This window comes from Chionomys nivalis, chromosome 6 (genome assembly GCF_950005125.1).
Source record: "Chionomys nivalis chromosome 6, mChiNiv1.1, whole genome shotgun sequence".
Classification (NCBI taxonomy): Eukaryota; Metazoa; Chordata; class Mammalia; order Rodentia; family Cricetidae; genus Chionomys; species Chionomys nivalis.
Window position 1 is genome coordinate 36,225,641 of NC_080091.1, and position 24,794 is coordinate 36,250,434.

General features: G+C 53.0%; 1 protein-coding gene across 4 annotated transcripts in view; it reads left to right on the forward strand.

The window, feature by feature from the left end:
- The first annotated feature begins 16,949 nt into the window (after positions 1-16,949).
- The window catches only part of Emid1 (EMI domain containing 1), a 48,114-nt gene continuing 40,269 nt past the window's right edge, over positions 16,950-24,794 (forward strand). For all 4 annotated transcript variants that reach the window (XM_057771850.1, XM_057771853.1, XM_057771851.1 and 1 more), the window contains exons 1-3: positions 16,950-17,059; positions 23,676-23,789; positions 24,114-24,217. In XM_057771850.1, coding sequence (XP_057627833.1) covers positions 16,959-17,059; positions 23,676-23,789; positions 24,114-24,217 — 319 coding nt within the window. In that variant the 5' untranslated portion in view covers positions 16,950-16,958. The remainder of the gene's footprint in view (positions 17,060-23,675; positions 23,790-24,113; positions 24,218-24,794) is intronic.

Genomic DNA, 24,794 nt, shown 5'->3' on the forward strand with positions numbered 1-24,794 from the left:
TGTATTACGAGGGTTGAACCTAAGGCCTCATGCAAGGTAGGTTGAACCTAAGGCACCTACCACAAGCTCCAGCCGGGCACATATGAGCCATTGGGCAGTGCACCCCGGTGTCACTTTCGTGTGACATGGTGAGGGTGGTTTTACTTGCTGCACATACTTTGGTCACTCCTCGCCCCTGTCATGGCATGTTCCTAACTCAAGGCCTTGCATGGCTTTCACTCAGGAATGGCAGTCCCCTGCTGTGGTTAGTCCCCTCATCCTTCAGCTCTCAGCCTGTGACAGCGTCTCTCTATTGCTTTCCTCAGGGCCCTGGCACCTGAATTAGGCAGTTCTGGCAGTTGCTTTCTGCTGTACCTTCACAGTGTGCCCTCACGGAGCGTGCCCTCACGGAGCGCGCCCGCACACAGCGTGCCCTCACAGAGCGCGCCCGCACATAATCATCTGCCTGGTTTCTCTCAGATCTTCCGATCTGCAGCTGGCCACAGCAGTTTTCTACTCTGACCACACAGCGCTGTGCCTGGCTGGGAAGACGTAGGTAGGATAAGCGAATGGTTCCAGGGATGACGCCCAAGGCCACAGAACTTTCGTTTAGTCTCCTAGGATTCAAGCCACCACGTCCCACCCAGTAGCAAACTTTCCAAGTTGTCATTAATTCAGGTCCCCACACACATGATTCTTGCAGAGAAAGCCGCGCGGACAATCTGGCCCTTTGTGGAGGCTGTGGGAGCCCCCGCGCATGGAAGCCAGCCTCACATGGGTCGCTTTTGCAGAGCCATCGGCTCGAGAACTTAAGGATTCCGCAGGCGTGCTCGGAATCTCTGGGCCCAGCAATTAATTCATGGGAGATTAAAGGATCGCTGTGTCTCTGATACATTATTATGCCGAGTGGGCTTCGCTGTGGATGTCAAAACTGGAACCAGAATCCTCATTAACTGGGACCTTTTATCTGTGTGCAGCTTCTAGAAGAGATGGGCTAGGAAGCGAGCTGGTGCCTCCCCCAGTTGCATTCCAGGGGTGTCCTGATGCTCACCCAGCCACCGTTCTTTCTGAGGATGGTGTGGCCATGGGCCAGCTTCCTCTAACTTTACAGGTGAGTACCAACTCTGTCTGGCCCCCAGGCCTCTTGAATCCCCACCTTCAGGGTCACTCCATCTCCCTAATTATGTAGAATGATGACCCCCAAAGGTGGCCTTTGGAGCCACCATGGCGTATGGGGAGCTGGAAAACCAGAGTGAATAGGTTTGGTTTTGTGTGCAGCCGACCAGGGCCTGGACCGAGTGTGACTGCATTCTGTTGTCCACGGGAAGCAGGCTCCGGCCTCTCCATCATCAGCTCTCCCACCCATCCTGGGATCTACCTGGAAATGTTGGGGCTCCCTTGATCAGCCTCCATCCTGGGTGTATTGATAACAGAAACTTCGAGGTGCAGGGGAGGGGGGTCATCTCCAGGGCCCTCATCCAATGCTGGCTGAACCACCTTGAAGTTAGCTTAGAAGCTCCTAGCATTTTAGCAACTCCTACGCATTGTCCCCTGGGTTTAAATGAACATCACTTGTCTACACAGCTGCTGCCTGACCCTAGCGAGGCCAGGACTGTGCTCACCAACCCAGATGGCTCCCAGGCCAAGAGCAAGGTGGCTGCTCTCCCGGCCCCTTGTATAGAGTGACTTTTCTGGAACTCTGCCGTCTCTATCTAGAAACTTTGATAACAGAACAGGAACTGGATCAGGGTTCTAGGTGTCCCTAAGAAAAGTATTCCCCAGGGGAGAGTGCCCCAGAGAACACTGTCCCCAGGTTTCCTTCCTCCAGGCCCCTAGGGTCTACTTTTCCCTCAGCCCTCCAGCCAAGAGCGCTGCAACTCCCACTGCCCAATGTGGCGAATGCTGTTCCTCACCCAGCCCTCTCCGGATCTGAGGAAGAAGAGAAGAACAAGGATGGATGCGTGTGGGGAGATCGAGTCCTGGCCACTCCCTGGCAGGAAGGTAAGGAAATGGCCTGGGGATTCCGCACAGTGCCCTCTGACCCCACTCTACTGCCGGATGTGTACCTGCAAACACTGAAGTCAGGACCCCTCTCAGTCAGCCATGCTGATTACCCGGAGCTCTGGATCCCATAGTTGTGTTCACGGTGTACACCTCATAATAGCTAAAGGTGGGGGGGGGGCGATCTCAGTGTCCGCCAACAGACAAAAGGATACCAGACAGTGAACTATCATTAGCCACAAAAAGAAAGAAATTCTCAGCCGTGCTACTGCTCCTGAGACAAACAAGCTGGACACGAGATGTTACACACTGTGCAAGTTCTCTCTTATGAAACAGCGCCAGTAGAAAAATTAAAAATGGTGGCAGCCAGGGCCTGGGGGAGGGGCATGAGTGTTAAAAAGACACAGAATTTTAGTTTCAGGATGAGAAGGGTTGTCAGGTTTGATGGCACAGGCTTGCATGTTCAGCACTTGGAGGCTGAAGCAGGAGGAATGCTAGTTCCAGGCCACCTGAGCTACAAAGTAGGTTTGAGGCTAGACCAGATTCAATTATATAAGATTCTCCCTCAAAAAAATAAAATAAGGGCTTGTTGGGGGAGAGTTGGTTCCCAGATGCCCAGAACCGAAATAACCACACAGAAACTAAATTATTTAAATCACTGCTTGGCCTATTAGCTCTAGCTTCTTATTAGCTAACTCTTACATCTTAAATTAACCCATTTCTATTAATCTGTGTATCGCCACATGGCTGTGGCCTACCAGCAAGGCCTCTGACTCTGCCTTCTTTCTCACAGCATTCAGTTTAGTTTCCCATCTAGCTCTAGTCTGCTAAGCCACTAGGTGAAACAGATATATTCATTAACCAATAAAAGCAGCACATAGAAGGACCTCCCTCACCAAGGGCTGGGATGTAGCTAAGTGGTAGAGCACATGCCTATCCCATGCCGGGCTCTAGGTTCACACACCAGTATGAGAAGAAAGGAAAACAGGCAGAAGCATCCCAAGAGATGGACAAAGTAATGAGAGTGTTCCCACCGCAGTTCACGCTGAAACAGTTAGGATGGCAAACTTTACAGTGTGTGTTACTACATTTAAAAAAAAAAAAAAAAAACTAACTCTAAAGGAAACTTAGACATGTGCCACTACCAGGTGAGCCTTCAAGATGCTGAGTGAATGACAATCCAGAAAAATCACAAAGGGGCCTGGCGGTGGTGGCACACATCTTTAATTTCAACACTCGGGGGGCAGAGGCAGGTGGAGCTCTGTGAGTTCGAGGTCAGCCTGGTCTACATAGTTCTAGGACAGCCAGGGCAACACAGAGAAATGCTGTCTCAAAAACAAAACAAAACAAAAAAAAACAAATTGCAAATGGTATACCTCCTCTTACACGAGGATCAGAATGGCTGGACTCAGAGAAAGCAAGGGGTAAGGAATGGGGAATTCTTCTGGTTTTAAATTAATTTTATTTTGTATATGTATGTGTACATGTATTCACGTGTGTTTCATCACACACATGTGGGAGTCAGAGGACAACGGGCAGAAGTCAGTTTTCTCCTTCTACCGTGTAGGTCCTAGGAACTGAACTCAGGTCGTCAGGCTTGGTGGCATGCACCTTACCTGCTGAACCGTCTCTCTGACCCTGAGGAGTTATTTTTAATAATACAGAGTGTTAGTTGGGGGGAAATGAAAACGTTTGGAAGAGCCAGTGTGGTGGTGCATACCTAAAACCGCAGCACACAGGAGGCTGAGGCAGGAGACTGAGAAGCTCTGAGCCAGCCTGGGCTACATAGTGAGACGGTGGAATATTGTGGAAGGACGTGTGCTCAGCGCAGGGAGTCACACATCTGTCGACGGCTATAGCGCTCAGTTTTAGATTCTGTGAGAGCTACGGTTTGGATAAGACCTGCCCTCACCAAAACTCGCCGGCTTTACTTGCACATGGGTATTGGAAAGTGGGGCTTTTCTGAGGTGAGTAGGTGGTCAGGGTGACTCCCGTTGCTCTTGGGATGGGATGAGTGCGCTCAGGCTCTCTCAAGCCTGCATTCATTGTGGGAGCTTCCTTCCTTCTCGCCTTCCACTTCCCACCACGGTTACCCAGCTCAGGTGCTCCGTTACAGCAGCAGGAGACAAAGCCAGAACTTTGTTTTGAGTTGGTGTCTTGTTGTTTTTAATTCAAAATTCCCTTTATCAAGCATCCTGGGAGTCAGAGTAGCTTATCTTGTGGAGGCAGCCTCTTAAAGTGAATTCTCTCGCACTCTCATTTTACAGACGAGAAGCCCAGCCAGGGGCAGGGCCAGGATTCAACTGGAGGCCATTGACTTGGGGGCTGGCTGTCCCACCGCACCCTTCCTGAAATCCTGCTCAGAGCTGCTGCCAGGGGACAGCAAACAGGCTCCAGATGGCCGCTCCCCACTCATCAGGCTGGGCTCAACTTGAAACCCCCAGCCAGTTTCTAAATGTATCCCAGCGGCTTCTCCGGGAATGTCTGGGGCTCCCTTGCTGGGGCCATAGGGACAAAAGAGGCCCTGGCCACACAGACTGGGACAGTCCTAGGGGCCTGGAAGGGGTTGGTTGCAGTTCTGGCTTCATCTCCTCTGAGGCCCAGTGAGCACCAGGCATTCCCTCCCACAACACAGATAGGAGCTTAAACGTTTTAACATTTTTTAAAATTTGTTTTTGATTGATTTATTTTTATGAGTTTTTTTGTATGCTTGCATGTGTACCACGTACATGCAGTGCCCACAGAGATCCCCTAGGACTGGGGTTATAGACGGTCTGAGCCACCATGTGTGCCCTGGGCGTCAAACCCAGGCTTGGACTTATGGTGGCTCCATCTTTCCAGCCCCCTTACATTTATTTATTTGGTTGGATGGTTTTTCGAAACAGGGTTCCTCTGTGTAGCTCTGGCTGTCCCAGAACTCAATTTGTTTCTTTTCTTTTCTTTTTTTAAAAAGAACTTATTTATTAATTATGTATACAGGGTTCTTCCTGCATGTATGCCTTCAGGCCAGAAGAAGGCACCAGATCTCATTACTGATGGTTGTGAGCCACCATGTGGTTGCTGGGAATTGAACTCAGGACCTCTGGAAGAGCAGTCAGTACTCTTAATCTCTGAGCCATCTCTCCAGCCCCCAGAACTCAATTTGTAGACCAGGCTTGAACTCAGAGATCCTCCTGCCTCTGCCTCCTGAGTGCTGAGATTAAAGGTGTGTGCCATATACATTTATTTTTTGAGTTAACAAGAACAATGGGCTTCATCTGACATCTCCATATATGTATACCATGTACCCTACGTGTATGTGTTCCTTTTCTTGTCCCCTCCCTCACTGCCCCTTCCTCCCGCAGACAGCCCCTTCTACTCTCTTGTCCCGTGCATCTCTAGCCAGATCTGCCGCACAGACAGCATGGGGCGTCTGTCTTTCTGAGTGGGGTTTATTTCACTCATCTGCTGATCTCTGGCCTCATCCATTTTCCTGAAAAATGCATTAACTTTGATTTTTGTTGAGGAGTAGAACTGGGTATCAGAACCCCTTTCCAATCTTCCCCTACCACAGATGGGCTTCTGAGCGGCCAGCATCCCCGCTGCTGAGAGCGGAGAGGCTGCTGCAGATCCTCAGGCACGTGCCTGGAGCTGATCTCTGGGTCACAGGATGGCTCCCTCTTTAGGCTTCTGAGGACCCTGCACACGGATTTCCACACTGGATTTCCACACTTGCTCAGGGTCTCTCCAGCACTGTGCAGGGGTCCCCAGTCACACCCATGCCCAGCAGCAGTGGAGGCAGCAGCCCTTCCTGGTCAGGGCAGCCCTCAGTCTCACAGCTTTGGTGACTGGAAGGCTTAGTGAGGAATGGGCAGGCTTGCTTCTCCAGGGCCAGAGGGCGACTGTTCTTTCGCTCTCCTGGTTTCTGCTGGTCTTGGCCATCTTCTCCCTGTCTTCATAGCCTTCTACCCAGGCCTCTGTCCCATGTTCACAAACAAGCATAAGGAATCAAGGTCCACACTCCCCAGTACACGCGCGCGCGCACACACACACACACACACACATTTAGCCGCATAGGCTCTTGAAGGAGTCACTTGTCCAGTCTCATAGCAAATCCCTCCAGATGAGTCTGAGCTACCCCCACCAAACCTGCCACCTCCCAGAAAACAGTCCAGGCTCCTGAAAACCCTGCACTGGGGTAGGGGGTGGGGCCGTCCCTCAGGCTCATCAGCTCCAGATAGGAGAGAAAGGGCTCCCACAGCTGCAGGGAGCTAAAGGCAGGGTGTCAAAAACAGAGCTGGATGGATCTGTGGAAGTTCTGGAGACCAGAAGTATGAAATCCAGACTGCTTTCTTTCTGGAATCGACGGGGGATAACTTCCATGCTTCTAGAAGCTTCTAGTAGCCCCAAGTGTTCCTGCTCTATGACTCCATTACTTAAACTCCCGTTTCCCTTTTCCCATGCCCCTACTGCCATCGTAACCGCTCTCATCTAGGTCTGGCTGTGGACCCCACACTATCGTGAACTCTGATCCTCCTGCCTCAGCCTCCTTTGTGCGGTTTGCAGGTGTGCGCCATCAGGTCTGGTTTATGTATCTCTTATAATGACACTGGTCTTTACAGCCTCCCCCAAACCACACACCCGGCCCTTAGTCATCTCTGCTAAGACCCCTCTCCAGAATAAAAATCACTACACAGCATTTTAGGGGTACCACCTCCCCCTAATCTTAGGGGATGCCACCTCCCACACCACCTCCCCCAAATCTTAGGGGGTACCACTTCCCCACCACTTCCCCTGAATCTTAGGGGGCACTATTCCACCCCCACATCTCCCCTGCCCCAAGCACCATCATCCGTTGGGCCTCTGGGTGGATCGCCCTTCCTGGGTCCCCAGCATCCAACACTGACCTGCATTTCCTGCCGCACACAGTCTCATGGTGGCTCCCGGAACCCCAGGACACAGCTCAGACCCCCTCCCAAAGCCCTCTTGGCCCAGACTTCCTGCCTGGCCTCTTTCACTTAGTTCTTCTGCAAAGGCCATCCATGTTGTACCGGGTTCGGCACGGTTCCTTTCTGTGGTTGGATTGTGTGACCAGCACGTGCTATGGCTCCTCACACGTTACTGGACTGTGTGGGCTGTTTACCTTCTTGTGGGCCCGGATGTTTATGCACGGTATCAGGAAGCTACACCCATTGTCTAAACTTAAATTTTAATTACCATGTAATAGTATCACAAGTAAGGAACAAGTGACAAACAGACACAATGTCCACGGGGACATCTGGGGTCCGTCCCCATCAGATGTCCCTTCTTGTTAACTGACGCAGAATGTGGGGCAGCCACCAGCACAGAAATTGTGGCAACCCCTGCCCTGCGCTGTACTCCGATTGCGCGTGCGACCATAAAGGAAGTCATTCAGCACAGATTAGAAATAGAACTAGCTTTGACTTCAAAGGACAAACAGAAGTCGAAAAAAGGAAGCTTCTCTCTGGGTTGGGCGGGGACACAAGCCCTCAGGCCAAGCCAGGGGCAGCATTCGGCAGGACGGACAGTCGCGGATTGTAAAAACCAGTTTGGGGATGTTATATTGATATCACGTTTTACCGCTGGAAGGCTCTAATAAGCCACGGAAGGGTGACGGCTGAAGAACAATTCTGGGAAGAACAGCAATCGTCAAGCAGAGTCCAATCAAGGCCTCTTGCTGCTGAGGCCTTCTCAGAACAGAATGGTAGGGGTGAGGGGCTCAGTCCTGAGGGGAGGAACAAGAGGGAGCAGACAGAGCAACGTGCTGAGGAGCTGCACTGGGTGTGCATGAGGCCCTGAACTCAAGCCAGAGTACCTGCAAAAGGTTTCTCTCTGACTGGCAGGCCCCCAGCTCAGCCGTCTGAAAGGTCTGGTCTATAAAGTGAGTTCCGGGCCAGCTAGGGCTACATGGTGAAACCTTATCTAAAAAAAAAAATAAACTTAAATTAATCAAACAGGCCAGGCAGTGGTGGCACATGCCTTTAATCCCAGCACTCAGGAGCAGAGGCAGGTGAATCTCTGCGAGTTCAGCCTGGTCTTCAGAGAGAGTTCCAGAACAGGCTCCAAAACTACACAGAGAAACCCTGACTCAAAAAACGAAGAAAGAAAATAAAACAAAACAAAAAACAATCAAACTGAAAAACCTGAAATTCTACACTCTTCCTGATTAAGTCTCCTGCTGCAGTAACACCCACCAAACTGTTCTTCATTCCCAAAGCAATGCTTTTTTTAAATTTACATGTTATATACGCAGGGGTATATAATTTTTGTTTTTGCCTTCATGTCTGTATACCACGTGCATGCAGTGACCCCGAGGGCCAGAAGAGGGCATCAGATCCCCTGGAACTAGGGTTGGAGGTGGTTGTACGCCCCCATGTGGGTGCTGGGAACCAAACCTTTCTCTCCAGTCGCCCTGGAGAGTGACTGCTCCTTCCAACACTGACTATCGGGCATTTTAAAAGGCAGTCTGCTCATTCAAAAAAGTCCTCTTAAATGAAAAGTCAGCCTGTGTACGGAAAGCACTCTTGTGCGGTGCCTGGCGTGCAGGGGGCCCCGTCCCACTCCGTCACCCAGAGCAGACATTTCTGACTAGTCACAAAACGCCTTCCGACTTTCTAGAGACTGTTTTTCTTATTGTTCCCAAAAGGCATGTTCTAGGAATGGATCAGGTGTTGAGCAGGGGAGGAGATAAAGGGCCTATGATCCTTCCTGCGCAGGAGAAAGCCAGCGCTCCACCTAGTGGCAGCGTTTGCTAATTGCAGGCAGAGAGCCCGCTCCCCAGAGTCTGTGCGGTTTGTGCCTCCAGTTTCAGGAGCTCTGGGGACTGAGGCTGGGGATAGTGAGTTTCAGGCCAGCCTAGGCTACACGAATTTTCCTTGTTTTGGCTGGAAAATATTGACTGGCCAATAGACGTACTTCAGGGAACAGCGGATAGGAACCTCAGATTCTCCCTCAGTGTCCTCCAACAAAGGCCGACCTTGTTGTGCCAGTTTCTCATTCTATACACTACGTGCACCACACTTTGATGTCCGTGCGGGCTGCATTTCCTGAGCACCTCAGGCCCCGGAGGGGACTTAAGTGCCATATTTAAATGTTCCTTGTAAACAAGACCATGAGGCGCAGAGAGGGAAAACACCCCGACACAAGCCACACAGCAAAGGAAACAGGTGCAGCGCAGGTTCACCCTTCTCTTTGACCAAGTGGGTCCCAGGCTGTCATCTGCGTCGGGTTACTCCCTGGTCACAACCTTTCTAGATAGAGTAGGCCAAGTCAGGTAAGCTGTGTCTTGGGAACACCCCACCAGGATTGGCTACAGCAGCTCAGATAACAGCTATTGCTGGTGGGGAAATGGGCACAGTGCAGGGTCCTAGGGCGAAATCCAGGCTGAGCCTGGCTCAGTTACTGTCAGTTAGGCTGTGGTCCTCTACTCCCTGGCCTCTCTCTCCAGCGCCAAGTCCTCCTCCAGGGCTGTGATTGAGCAGCAGGACCAGAAAAGATCTCCAGCCCGCACGCTGGAATGTTAGCCTGGACGGCCCTGCTTCTGGCTCTCCTGCCCCACCATGCATCATCCTTCCTTGGTCTTGATACACAAGCTTCACCTCTCTCCTGCCTCCTTCATTTCTCTCTCTCTCGTCTCTGTTTTTATATCCTATTTGGTCTGTCTACTGAACCTCCTTTGGCATGGCTTCCTACCCCCTCTCTCTTCCTTTCCCTCCCTCCTTGGAGCCAGGGAGGACACCAGTTCTGTTTCCCCAGTAGAGTTGGGGTAGTAGAGAAATCCTGGCCAGGCTCTTGAGGGCATGCCTTCTCTTCCGGTTACAATCCTCTCTCCCCTGTGCTTCTAAGAAGCCTCAGATGAGCCTTGAGCTCTGGGAGCCCTAGGCGAGGCCTGCTGAGGACCAGCACATAGGGTCCTGGGTAGGGGGCACCTCCTTAGGGACATGCGCCAGATTTTTCTTTTGGGTCACTGACCGGCTCCCAAATCACAGAGACTTGTTACTAGTTTTCAGTGGTCAGCCTAGCTTAGGCAAATTTCTGGCTAGCTCTTTTAACTTAAACTAACCTGTTTCTCTTTACCTACCTTTTGCCTTGGGTGCTTTCTTTCTTTCTTTCTTTCTTTCTTTCTTTCTTTCTTTCTTTCTTTCTTTCTTTCTTTCACTACTTCTCTATTCTCTATGTCTGGCTGGCTGGCGTCTGCCTGGCTTCTTGTCCCAGTATATCCTCATTCTCTCCTCTTGCTCTTTTTTGAACCTAGATTTCTCCTATTTATTCTCTCTGCCTGCCAGCCCCACCTGTCCTTTCTCCTGTCTACCTATTGGCCATTCAGCTCTTTATTAGACCAATCAACCTTAGGCAAGAAAAGTGAAATGGTTGCAACACATCTTTGCATAATTAAACAAATGCAGCAGAAACAAAAGTAACACACCTTTACACAGTTAAAGTCATATTCTGCAGCATAAGCAAATGCAACACATCTTTGCCCAATTAAAATACTCCACAACAGAGACAGACTCAGAAGCACAGAGTCAGCCCAGGGAGGTGATGCCCTGCCTGCCCAATCTGTCCCAGGTGCCCTTCCAGGCTACTGTCTCCAGGCACCAGAGCCCAGGATAGTAAGAGATCCCCCCAAACACATGCACATGACTGCATCACAGGAGCAAAAAATAAAAGAAACAATTTAAAAAACCAATCAGGTTGGATGCAGTGATGGATTGAGGGGAGACAGGTGTCTGCCGGGAAGCTCGAGGGTGGCGAGACCTAGCTTACAAGGCGGCTGGCGAGGACGGACTCTAGCCTCCGCACGTGCACTGTAGCAGCGCACGGGCCGCCATGTGACTGCACTAAGAAGTTTTTTATTTAAAAAATTCTCTTGGGGCAGGGCGGTGGTGGCGCATGCCTTTAATCCCACCACTCGGGAGCCAGAGGCAGGCGGATCTCTGTGAGTTCGAGGCCAGCCTGGTCTACAAGAGCTAGTTCCAGGACAGGCTCCAAAAACTACAAAGAAACCCTGTTTCAGAAAACAAAATAAATAAATAAAAATAAGTAAATACTCTTGGGAAATAGCTCCATATCTAAACACTTTGATCTGCTTTGTGTATGTGTGCCCGCGTGTGTGTGTGAGTGTGCATGTGTGTGTGAATGTGTGTGTCCTGAACTTAACCTGGGCTCTGGCAGAAGCAAGACTCTGCACGCTCTCTCCCAGCTGTACCCTCAGACGTTGGTGTTTGGGGACCGTGTCTCACTATGTGCCTGACCTCACACTCATGATCCTCCTATCTGCAGCCTTCCCAGTCCTGCGTGTTTGACATGAAGGAGAATTCTGAGCACCACACTGTCAGGCAGTGTCCCTGTGAGCAGTCACTGCACACAGTTAACAAGGCTGCTGCCAGCCCAGTGCACCTGCCTGAGACAGTAACGACATTTTATCTGTAGAGAGTGCAGGTGCTTCGTGATAAAAATGCAGTGGGGAGATTCGCAGGCAGGTAGCTTGCTCGGCCTCGCTGAGGCATGGGTTGTGCTCGCAGAACCAAGCGGCATGGAGTCCCTAACTGTGGCACCGCCCTGACACCATCACAGGGCACAGATTTCCAGTCCTCTCATCACAACACCAGTGTCCCATGCTCGGTTGTGGCTAATCACATGCGCTTACATTTGTGCCTTTCACATCCCGTGTACCATTCAGGGTGGTAAGTGAGAGGCTCTAGAACGGAGGTCTCGGAGGTGGTGCTACGTCACTGCCACACAGTTCCCAGTACTGTGTCCCCCAAAGGGACATCTGGTAGACCTTCCCAGGCCTGTCTCCACGGCTGAATGGTTCCTGTCTGTGCCTCTGCATCTTCTGCATTCTGCATCCAACCCCTTGGAACTGAATTCCCCCTCAGCCATGTGCAAGTTGGCCCGCCCTGTTCTGTGCCGCAGTCCTCAGCCCTTTTCTCGGGTAAGTGCACATCACTGTCTGCTTGCCTCTTCTTCTTCATTGTGCCTGGGTGGAACCCAGGCCTCCCGCACGCTAGGCAAGTGCTCTACCAAAGGCTGGCTGTTTGAGACAGGGTCTTATGCAACCCAGACTGACTTTAAACTCAAAGTAATCCTCCTGTCTCTGCTTTCCAAGCTCTGGACTCACAGGCCTATGCCACTTCACCCACCAGTCTTACTTTTTATTTGAGACAGAGTCTCACTGAGTTACTTTAGAGCTTGGGATCTTCCTGCCTCTGCCAAAGCAACTAGGATTACAGGCGTGTGGCACATGCTAGATACACTCTGATCTTCATGGTGACACAGTATCCCATGGCCAGGGGCAGGAGGTTACAGGAGGGGTTCTCAGTTTCCAGCCTCTCCTGATGGGCTGGGTCAGGGATGTACAGCTAATATTGTACTATGTACTGACAAGCTCCAAAAAGAGCACCCAGGAAGATGACATGACCTCACATCCTTGCTGTCACGTTTTATTAAAATAAATAAGCTCCTGACATCAGTTTTGCAAGAGTCTAACTGACCGTGGTTTCCATGTCTGTTTTGTCGCTAGAGACAGGGTCTGGTGCAGCTGCTCTCTCTATTGCTTGCATCTTTGCCTTTGTCCTGTTGTTTTCTTTTGTATAAATGTGAATTCTTCTGCATTCTGAAATCACCATTTGTCACAACTGTAGTCCATGTGTCTGTTGTATCATCGGTCAAATGTTATTGATTGATAAGAGCTCTTTGCATGTGGAGGAAAAAACGGACTTTTTTTTTAACAGCATCTCATCATGTATCCCTGATGGCCCTGGGACTCACAGAGATTCACCTGCCTCCTGCACAGAGTGCTGGGATTAAAGGCAAGCACCACTACCACCCGTCCCAGAAGCAGCTTCTGTGATCTGACTACAGACTGTACATGAATGTTCTTTTTGTTTTCCTCTGCGACAGGTTTTTGTAGCTGAACATATCTTGCATGATTTGTATATTTTCTAGAACTCTTAGGAAGATTGCCAACGGGGTCCAGACCCTCTGCCGGTTTGTGACCCAGCAGGAGAAGCCGGCCGACGTGCAGGTGACTCCAGCAGGGGGCGCTGTGACTGGGGCGGGCCAGGGGATGCGTGGCCCTTTGGATTTAGTGGCTGAGCTGAGATGGGAGGAAGAGGCGGGTCTTGCTGGCAGAGAGAGGAATGGAAGAGTACTCCGGTCAGCTGGAGCGCTCTCAGTAGGCTGAGGACTGGGAGACTGGCTGCCATGTGCCCAGACAGACGCAAGACGTATGCGGCTCTCTCCCTGGGGAAAGCAAGGCTCGCCTCACATGGGTCCTCTGTCTTTAGAAGGAACCCAAGGCCTGGGAGGCCAGAGACAAGGTGAGAAGCCGTGGAGAACAGGACCTTGTCCACAGGGTACAAGTAGACTGTACTGGACCAGAGGACAAGAGAGAGAGGAACCAGGGCCACCCCACAGGCTGGAGGCGGAGAGAGAGCCTGCTGCAAAGGTCTGGACCCTGCCCATCCAGCTGTCCATCTGCCTCAGCCTCCCTGGGCCAAGTCCTGGGCTAGGATCCATGCCTCTTGTTGCTTGACTACCTAAAGAACCCCTTGAGATGACACCAACCAGCTCCAGGCAGTCAGAAGCCAAAGCCTTCGTGGTGCTGACTGCACACCTTGCTCCCAGGCTCCCACAGACACTAACACCAACCTGGGATCCTCTATTCAGAGCACCCCCTTCCTGTATGTCTGCCTCTCTCCCCCACACACACACTCCGCCCCCGTTCCCTTTTCTGCATATCTCTGGCTCACTCCATTGCCATCTCTGCTTTGCAGTTCTCTTCCTTTTCTTATTTCCGGTGTGTGTGTACAGGGATGCAGATGGGGTCTCACGAAAGCCAGGCTGGCCTTGTATCCCTGATCCTCTCCCTCCATCTCCCAAGTGCCAGCGTTACTGGTGTGTGGCCCTCCACCGGGACGTCTTCCCTCCTCTGAGCCCCCCCACAAGCCTCCTCCATTGATGAGAACCGCTTGCACCCACCCACTCCGGGGCGGGGGGGGGGATGGGTGTCAGGCAGAGAAGGCTCTCAGGGCCTATTTAGTGCCACCAGGGGCTGACATAGCAACCAGCGATTTCAGGCTCTCTGGTGTGAGCTCCGCTTCTACCCTGTCCTTCTCTCTTCCATATCCAGCTAACTTTGGGGAGCCACGACCTTCATTTGTGATCCATCCAGCAGGAGCGCTCTTGACCTTATTGGAGCTGGGACATGGACACCTTTCCACACTGCAGAACACACTTCTGGGCCCCTGGTCAGCAAACAGCCTTCTGACCAACCTTATCGGTATTGATTTAGAATTTAAATCAGGTGGACTCTCAGTTAACGGCCCTTCACCCCAACTTTAAGTGACATTAAGTACACCAACCATTCATGCTGCAGTATGGGTACCCAAGAAGCTCTCCTCTCTCCTCATCAGACGCTGTCACAGAATGAGCCTCCCTAGTCCACACTTGCAGAGTGGGTATGAAAAGAGAAGCAGGGCAAGGAAGCCCAGCAAGGGCAGCGAGGGTGTGTGGAGGATGCAGGCCCGAGGGAAAGACCCTGTAGATGACTGGGACCCTCCAGGGGAGGTGTGCTGTCCCGTCTGGTGACTTGGGCTTTCTCTAGCACCCCCTCAAAGCCCAGGCTGCTCCTCTCAGTTCTAATTTATGATTTCCTGGCACTTCCTTCCCAGGCCCGCCAGCCCCAGCTGGGTAAGAAGAGCAGCTCGCGGAGCAGAAATAACTGTAGGGCAGCTGCAGCCTGTGGGCCGAGTTCACCCAGCCGGCCAGCCAGAGTGCCTCCTTCGCCCAGCGCCCCCCAGAGCACGCGCGCGCACACACACACCAGCCAGTCCTCCTTGACCAAGCTGGCGTCTTCCCCAAACTGGATCTAGAAGCCCTTGCCTTTTGCCTTTTATCTGAGTAGTCTTTGATGGCAGATCTATGGAGCCTGAACTCTTGGGGCTGTGGGTATGAATCAGACTTGCCAGGGTCAAGTCCTGCCCTGCTGCTGGGGACAGGATTTCAGTGCACCCTGGGCTAGGAGAATGTCTCATGGGACAAAGTGGGGTCAGGGGCAGTCCCGAGCTAAGGTCCAGATGGAATTCCCAAGGGAAAGAGGCCATGGCCCAGGTTTGTTTGGAAGAAAAGCATTTCCTGTTTGGGCAGTGTTGGGTGGATGGTTTGTCCCCACACCCCACGGCCAGCCCCAGGAGGTCCATATGTGTGTCCTCTATGGTCCCAGTGTGTGGATTCAGGTCCCTGCACGTCTGCATGTGCTCTGTCCTCTTCAGTCCAGATGGGAACCCTAATTTGTGCCAAGTTTCCTCACCCCAAAGAAGTCTCCTCCTGTGGAACTTGGCTGAAGGAGGTAATAGTGTTTGGTCGTTAGCACAGGGCCCTACCCCCCACTCTCCAGCAGCCCTGAGTCCTATACCTGGGCACAAATTGCTGACTCCCAGGTTGCAGAAGCTTGGGCAGGAGACAGAGCAGGCAAACTGTTTATCGCCGCCTGACCTGTGGTCAACTGGGGGGACTGGGGGCACGGCAGGAGTTGACATCGTCGCTGGCAGTTAGGATCTGGGATTGGCAAGTGAGGGGACCGGGCTTCTGGGGGGAGGCTTCAACCTGAGATTTCAAGTCAGCAGCCCCTCCCAGCCCTCCTCGGTGAACACGGGAACCTCCACTAAACCAAAAGCCCCTCCCTGGAAATATATCCTGGCTTTCTGCACCTCTGTGGAGAGAACCAGAAAGCCCACTGTTGATGGTCACATCAGCTTCCAAGCCCTCGCCACCTCAGGGAAACCAAAGCGGGGTCATTTTCCCAGAAAGGGGGAAACACGGCTTGGGTCACACGGCTCTCAGTGGGCACAGAACAGCCTGGTTGTGTTATAAATCAATATCCCAGGCTATGGGGTTCCGACCTCAGTAAGTCAGTGGGCACAGAACAGCCTGGTCGTGTTATAAATCAATATTGCAGACTATGGGGTTCCGACCTCAGTAAGTCAGGCCCTGTCCCAGTGTGAAATGGTCCAGAGCTGCAGGGAGCATCCGAGTGTTCAGTGGGTCAGTTAAGGAATGTGGGTGTCCTAACTTACAGGAGTGTCCAGACGTACTACTAATAGCTGCTGGGGTCTCTTTGCTGCCTCCTGCCCATGCACACATACACGTCATGCACACACACAGATCCAGCACATACATGTATAGAACACCATGCATGCGCACAGCATCATGCCTAAATACAAACAGCCTACATGTGCCCACACAAACAACACCTGCTATGCCTCATGGAACATGCTTGAGTCCCACCCGTACCCTCCACTCTCAGCCAGTCCTTACAAAATGGGATACTGAGGCCCACACTAATGCTGACTATGTATGTGCTTAAGTGGCCCCAACACTGAGCTGCGGCGATTGGGGCCCTAAAACCGACTCTGCCAGTCACTGCCAGAGTGTTCGCTCTGGGTAGGTGACATCTCTCTGGGTCTTAGGGTCTCCATCTGCAAAACAGAGACAAGAGTGGGCACTGCACTTAGGGGGCACCCAGAGAGTGCCCAGGCCTTGCGTTTCTTATCTGTAACTTGGGCAACTTTGCTCGCCCATCATGGAGTGATGAAAAGCTTCAGTCAGGGCAGGATATGCGGGGTGAGATGCCCGGGACAATGGCACAGCTCAGGAAGCCTTTGTTGGGTCGATGGGCGGATCCTGCATGTTTCGGGAACCCGGTTCCTCAAAGATGTCAGAGAGGGGTGCCTCTGGCAGTGATTACTCAGGAGTGGTGGGTTCGGGTCTTGGCAGCTTGGGGGGACCGCGACCAGAGCCTTGGTTTCCCGGTCTGTGGCGCAGGTGGGCACCTGGAGGGCGTCCTGGCGGGGGCGCGGGCGGCTTCCGGGTTGGCGGGGGCGGGGGGCGAGGGGCGGGCGAAGCCGAGCGCCCCCGCCCTGCTCAGCCCGGAACCGGCTCTGCGCGACCGCGGCAGCGGCGGGGACGACAGCATGGGCGGTCCGCGGGCCTGGACACTGCTCTGCCTCGGGCTCCTGCTCCCGGGAGGCGGCGCCGCGTGGAGCGTCCCGGGCGCCCGGTTCTCGGGTCGCAGGTAAGTCTCCCCTAGATCTGTGCAATCCCGGTACTGGGGCAGGGAACTGGACCCCCCAGCTCCGTGCAACCCCGAGCCTGGGACAGGGACCCGACCCCAGCTCCGAACAATCCCGGGACTGGAACAGGGAACAGGACTCCAGTTCCTTGCAACGCTGGAACTGGGACAGAGACCTGACCCCAGCCAGCTCCTTGCCACACTGGGACTGAGACAGGAACCTGACCTCAATTCCGTGCAAACCCGGGACTGGTACAGGGACCCGACCCCAGCCAGCTCCTTGCAACACCGGGACTGGGACGCGGACCTGACCTCAATTCCGTGCAATCCCGGGACTGGAGCAAGGGGCTGTGTCCCACATTGGTGGCAGTGTGGGACTGGAGCAGGGGCTCCCCATACCATAACTGTGGGGGCGGAGACCTAGGCGCCCGGTGCTCTGGAGAACCCGCTCACCTACCCATGTATGAAAGGACAGACCGCCTCCCCTACTCCTCTCCTGAGATCCCAGAGCCCCCGGAAGATAAACCCATGGCACTGTAACCAAAGTCTCTCAGGACTTCTGTGGGCCTGGCCCTTCAGGGATCCCCTTCCCTTTTCCCTGTTGCTGCCTTTTTTTAGTGCCCCAGCTATTTATTTCGCTTGGAGGAAGGACTGGGGTGGAGTCTGCACAGTGGGTCAGTGTCAGAGGCTCCCCTGGGACCTGGCATTTGGTTGGAACTCCAGCAGCCTGTGACTCTCTGCCGGCTTTTGTGGAGTGTTTCCCAGGACAGGGTCCTGTGGGGCCTTTTCTAGATGGTGTCTTTCAGGACTGAAGAATGAAGGAAAACCTGCCCCCATTCAATAGAGGAGCAAACTGAGGCCGGTGATGGCCGAGATGGGGCCTCGTGGGTTATAAGTGAAAGAGCTGGGATTCACATCTCTCCCTGGGCTTGATGGCAGAATTTGAACCTGCTCGGCCTGCAGTCCCTGCTTCTGTCTCCGGGACAATGTGCCCGGCCTCTTAGTTCTTTCAGCCTATTCACCGGCCTCCAGGGCCCCGGCCCCCTGCGGCCTCAGTCTTTCATTCCTTTCAGAAATTCCCCTTTCTCAGTGGTCAGAGGCCAGCAGGTCCCCGGGAGCAGGTGACATGAGCAGACTCAGAGGGCAGAAGTGGCAGAGGCATAGGGACAGCCGTGGGGCAGATGTCACAGCACCACCTACAGTGTGCCAGACTCAGCTGGTTTGGCCCTCTTCCTACTTCTGGTGCCTCTAGAACCTTCCCCAGCTGCCATCCAAGGCTCCTTCTCTTATGTTTTTTAGAGAAACAGAGGTACAGAGATGACCTGTCCCAGCCCGTACAGCAAGCCCCCAGAATCCCAGATGCTGACTTGAGAGGGATTAGGAATTTGGGCTTTCCAGGGTCAGACGGGGTGATGGAAGAGAAAGCTTATGGCCATATTCCCCACCTGCCAGCCCAGAGCCGCAGGGCGTCCTGAGTGGGAGCTTTGCCTGTGGGCAGGTCTCTGGCCTTCACTGGGGTCTGTCCCTCGCTGTCACAATGTCAGGGTCGCAAGCCCCTCCTGCTGTGCCTTCACCCCCATCGTATAGACACGGGGCCAGACCATGGCCACGAGTCTCAGTTTCCTCTTTTTGCTGTTCTTGTGTTTGAAGGTTTGTTCTGAGAATGAAAACCAGTGCCGGCCACGTACGTGGATCCCCACTGTGACCAACTTTAAGTAGGGTAGGGACCTCAAACTGGAGTTAACTGAGGTCCTCGGCTGCCAGGGCCTCCCCCCATGGCCCTGTCCCAGCATCTTGGAGACAGCATGGGGATGTCGCGCCCGATCAGCCCTCCCTTCACTCCCAGCCAGGCGCCCCAGGCACCCCTTGGCAGCTGAGGGACGGAAGGCAGAAAAGAGGCTTTGTGCCTGAGGAGGGGGTGGCCTGGGAAGGCATCCAAGGGGCCACCCCCAACCCCAGGAATGTGGTGAGACTTCGGGCCCCCTACAGCTAGGGTGCCCAGGGGCTGTGCGGAGCCACCTTGGAACATGTCGTTGCTGCCAGTCCCTGGCCCCCACCTAGTAGGATTGCTCTGCCCCTGTGACTTCCCTCCCAGCCTCAGTCCCGTTTCTCTGAATGGCTCCAGCCATTCACAGATGCCAGTTCTATGCCCATATGGCTAACCCCAGGCAGGTGCTTTCTCTCAGGCCCTCAGTTTCCCTCTATGTAAGGCCTGTGGAACCTTGTGAAGACAGCATGATGCTGATGTCCTGGCCCCTCCTACTAGGCTGTCATCAGTCACGGCTGTCATCAGCCACGGCTGACTGACACCTCAGGCCAGGAAGAACTGTCCCCAGAGGTAGGGCTCACGGAGCACTTTGAAGGGAAGCTGCTCTGTTCTCCCCATTTACAGATGGGCATAGCAAGGTCAGAGCCAGTCGGGACCATGTCCCAGGGTCACTGACAGCTGCAGGAAACTACATCACAGGACTGGAGCTGTACCCCAGTGCGGTTCTGGTTCTGGCTCTTGTCACCCCACCCCCACCGGCCTGTCTCAGTTCTTTCCTCTCCTTTTCATAACGGCCCTTGGCCCCTGGCCCGCTTGGCTGCCTTCTGCAATTAGTTCCTATCTCTGTTCGGATCGCAGCCCTGGGCCCTGAGGAGACAAAGTCCCCTGGGCCACTCCATGAAGGCGGTGCACAGGTCCACTGGGAGGACATCTGGGAGGACATCTGGGAGGACCGCTGGGGCCAGGATGAGCTGGTTTGGCCTGGTTTTTTTTGCCCCTCTCAGTGGCCTCTGGAGGTTCTGGAGGTGCTGAATGGGCAGAGGTGGAGGACCAGGAAGAGATGTGTGGTCTCCTCCCAGCCCTACCCGTGACCCACCTCTCAGCCTTACCTGGCCCCTGGGCACCTCTATCACTGGCCACACCTCAGGGAAGGCAGTCCTCAGAGACGGCAGGGTGTCTGAGTATTGATTGCATGTCTCTCTCTGAAAGCCTTGGGTCTTGACTTCTCTGCCTAGGCTGCTGTGTTCTCAGTCACGCAGTCATTCAACAAACATCTGTGAGTTGAATTCTGTATGGACTTGGTCCTTGCCTATGCCCTCATCTCATGGGAGAGAATATAGCTCGGGGCTATTGTGCATGGCTGAGGAGACCTCAGTCTTGGCTGGACCTTGAAGAGTGAACAGGAATTGCCAGAATAAGGGAGTGGAGCTCTGCAAATAGATCCTAAACAATAGAAGTGGAAAGGGGGCAGCCTGGCCCGTGAGTGCTCAGTAGATGTGAGCAGCACTGAGGATGGAAGCAACAGGGGTTGCAGGACAATGGGGAGTCATGGTGGACTTTGAGTTCCATGGCAAGCAGAGACTGTATTCAATACATACTTTGCAAGAAACTTACAGGGACCACTGAGTTGGCTCAGCAGGTAGAGGTGCTTGCCACCAAGCCTGATGACCAGAGTTCAATTCCAAGGACTCACATTTAAAGAACAAACTGACTCCCACAAGTTGGCCTCTGACTCCATTCACACACTTTGGCATACACACAGACGCATGCATATGAACACACACACATGCATATGCATACAATATGCTTGCACATGCACACACAAATGTAGATGCACACACATGCATACACATACATACTTACATGCACACATACATGCATAGGAATGCACAAAATTATATACACACACACACATGCTCACGCACACAAATAAGATGTAAAAAACCAAGTCAAACCTCCTGCTATGCCTGGAAGTGGGCGAGGTCGGAGCTTGGGCTTCTGCTCCTTCAGGTGGAGGAGGCAGCTGCCGCCGACCTTGCACTCCTCCTGGCTTGAGTATCCCTACCTGTATAAAATGTCTGGTCAGCTACTGGCTCCGAATGTCCTACACTGAATCCTACAGGGGATTCAGGCAGAGTTTGGCACGTGGCAAATAACTGGGAATACTGTGAGTCTCCACAGTTCTCGGACTGCCCCTGCCTCCTTCAGAGCTGGGGGGCAGGGTATTCTCACGCATGTAGAGCGTGGCTGGGTGTGCCATGTGCCCAGAAGCTCAAATGCATGTGAGCTCTGCTGAGCCTGCCTCTGCCAGTTTGTGTGTGTGTGTGTGTGTGTGCACGAGTGTGCACAGTGAGACTATATGACACTGTTTGTGTGGAAACATATAGAGGGCATGATCTTAGTCTGTCCACAGTATGTGTGTGTGAGTGTGTGTGTGTGTGTGTATACGTGTGTGTGTGTGCACGGGTGTGCACGGTGAGACTATATGACACTGTTTGTGTGGAAACATATAGAGGGCATGATCTTAGTCTGTCCACAGTATGTGTGTGTGTGTGTGTGTGTATACGTGTGTGTGTGTGTGCACGGGTGTGCACGGTGAGACTATATGACACTGTTTGTGTGGAAACATATAGAGGGCATGATCTTAGACTGTCCACAGTGTGCGTGTGTGTGTGTGTATGTGTGTGAGTGTGTGTGTATGTGTGTGTATATGTGTGTGCGCGCACGGGTGTGTATGTGTGTGCATGTGAGTGTGTATGTGTGTGTGTCACACATGTGTAGAAGTCAGAGGACAACTTTGGAGAGTTGATTTTTTTCCCCCTTCTACCCTCACGTGGGTTCCAAGGATTCAACATCAGGCATTTGCAGCTGAGCTATTTGCCATTATATTTTATTTTTCTGAGGTGGGAGTCTTGCGATGTCACCTGGGCTAGGCCAACCGATCCTCAGCCTCAGCCTCCAGAGCACAGACAATGCAGGTCAGGTCACAACACCCGTCTAAGGGGTGCCATGAATGGAGCCAACCATGTTTCTCCTTTGCTTCCTCTCTCTTCCTGATGCTCAGAAGCTGCTGTGGTTAACCCTCCATTCCCTACCTCCCTTAGCATGTAGAGTTAGGTCGCCGGTTTGTGCTTGTCCCCATCCGTGGATGCCATGTGAGAGGTCAGGTACTGCCTCACTGATGCTAGTGTCCCCTCCGTAAGATAGCTAGGATGCAATGCTCTAAGCACAGATGACTGACCCGTCAGGATGCCGATTGCACACACTGGGCTTACTATATGCTATGGGTATTTAAATGGTTCTCTACTAAGCCAGAAAGACGTCCTTCCATTTTAGAGAGGAAACCGAAACCTTGGGAAGAGAAGACAACATGTCACCAAGCTGGGGGCACAGAGTCAGATTTGAGCCCAAGAATGTAGCTTACCAGGCCTGGCCTTTGATTCCAGAGTCATTGGTTCTCATCTGCTCTGTGTGTTGGTTGAGACATGGTTCGTGGCTCTGTGAAGGCCTCAGCCTGGGAAGCTGCTGACCTTGGGCTCAAGGCCGTGAAAAGTAGGGAAGACAGCCCAGACTGAGAAAGGCCACCTGACACCATCTCCTCCTTCCTGAGCCCCAACAAATTGCTCTGGGCTCCTGACCCCAGGCAAGGCTGAGGGCTACTGAACACCTGGAATGTCCCTGTCTCCTCCCTGCACCAGTCCAGTAGCCCCCACCCCCCACTCAGCTGCCCCAGCTCCACTCCACCTACAAGGAAGAGAAAGCTTCAGTCTGTGAAGCTGAGGAAGTGCCCTCATCCTCTAGGCCTCCCTGGAACCAGCCAAGGGGAGAGAGGTCCAGGGAAGGTCAGCTGATGGATGGGATGGTCAGGCTTGACAGGAGCAAGAAAAGTGAGGGTCGTCACAATGCTGGGCATGGTTCAAACCTGGCACTAGTTTGAGCGGCTACAAGACCATGACAGAAGGCTAGGTCTCAGCAGGCTAACCTGAGAACCGGCTGTCAACACAGCCCAAAGCTACAGAACAAGCGTCCTTCCAGACGGCGGGAGCTTGGAAAATGGCACGTGCCTGTGGTCCCAGAGTTAGGAGGCAGAGGCAGGAGGATTGTTGAGACCAGCCTGGGATACCTAATGAGATCCTGTCTTAAATAAACAAAGAAAAATCGAGTAGAGGGAAAGAGCCTAGCCCACGCTCCGCTTCCATGCACGTGTGCCTGTGTGCACAAGGTTAAGATAAGACATGCTTGTCAAACCGCCTCTGGGCCGAGCGCTGTCCATCGCAGACCTTGATGGGAGCCTCCTTGTGACACTTGAGGCACGTGAGGAATTCTTTACTGAAGTTCTTGCACCCTGACGTAAGGGCCACTTCCCACAGGGGGAGACCGAGGTTCTGGAGTCTCCAGTGTTCTCTGTGGGTGGTTGTTGACCTCAGTGCCAGCTGACTCCAGAGTTTGCCTCTTAACCCCTGACTGGAAATGGTTTTCCTAAGAAACAGGTGAAGATTCAATAACTTTGAAAAGGTATGCTTCTTTCTAAAAGGCTTCAACGGGTGGCAGGAGATGGGGGGCAGAAACTCAATGTTAGAGACCAGAAGTGAGGCAGAGCCGTGATGATCATGCCCTGCTCCGTCTTGCCCCTGTAGCTCATTCCCTGAGGCCTCCTGGGAGCCCCTAGCATGGGGGTCATTAAGTTTTCTTATGAACTAGAGGTTCTGTAGCTACCACACTTAAAAGACACAGAACCCAGGGGTCTCCCTGCCTGGAGACGGGGCTCTGGAGAACAGATGGTCCCCTTTGCCCATCTGCTTGGAGTCCCGGGCCTGCCATTAGAACTTCCTTTCTGTGGGTCTGTCTTAGGAACTGGTGCTCCTACGTGGTGACCCGCACTGTCTCGTGCCATGTGCAGAATGGCACCTACCTCCAGCGAGTGCTGCAGAACTGCCCGTGGCCCATGGGCTGCCCTGGGAGCAGGTGAGTGGCACTGTGGTGGGGAAGGAGCTGGTTCTTCTCATTGGGGCGCAGCACGGGCTAAGACCTGAGTGATTGCATGGAGTGCCCAGGAAGTCGGGGGGCCTCGGGATAGGTGAGACAAAGGCAGCATTGTGTAGAAGGAGCTTCAGGGCCTCTGCATGGAGGGATCGTGCTAGAGCTCTGACTGCACAGTGAGGAGCAGGCTAGTCCATGCTGTGGTGGTGAGTAAAGAGCTAAATCCGAGGCTGGAATTGGAAGGCGATGTCACAGAAGAGCAGGAAAGCTGGTGGAAGGCTGACCTGGTGCTCCTGGCTTTTCTCTCAGCTACAGGATGGTGGTGAGGCCCACATACAAAGTGGTGTACAAGACAGTGACCACCCGCGAATGGAGGTGCTGCCCTGGACATTCGGGGGTGACCTGTGAGGAAGGTAGGAAAGCCTGGGACCTGGGACCTGGGACATTTATGAAGTGCCTCCCGTCCAGATGATGCCTCTGTCCCCTTCATGGTGACAGCTGGCCTCTTAGGGGCCCAGGTGGCCTCACTCTTTCTAGTCGTACCATCCCAAGACCTCTCTTCTAACGTGTGTGAGCCAGTTTTCCACACGTCTGTCTTAGGACAAAATACTTCATGCAATGCATTTACATGGCAATAGGGTTTATTCTGGTTCACATTTGGAGCTTCCAGCCCAACTGGTTAGTTGGTCTTAGGGTTTTGGACCTGTGGGAAGGAGTACATCTCACGGCCGATGCAGAAAGGGCTGGATTGGGTGCTAGTGCCCCTGTAAGTGCACTTCTCAGTGGCCTAAAAGAATCCTGCTTAGCCTCACCTCCTTTTTCAAAAATAGAGTTTTTGGTAGCCCAGGTATGTCTTGAACTTTCTTTTTTCTGGGGCGGGGGGAGTTTGAGACAGGGTTTCTCAGTCTTTGAACTTGCTCTTTAGACCAGGCTGGTCTCAGACTCACAGAGATCTGTCTGACTCTGTCTCCCAAGTGCTGGGATTAAAGG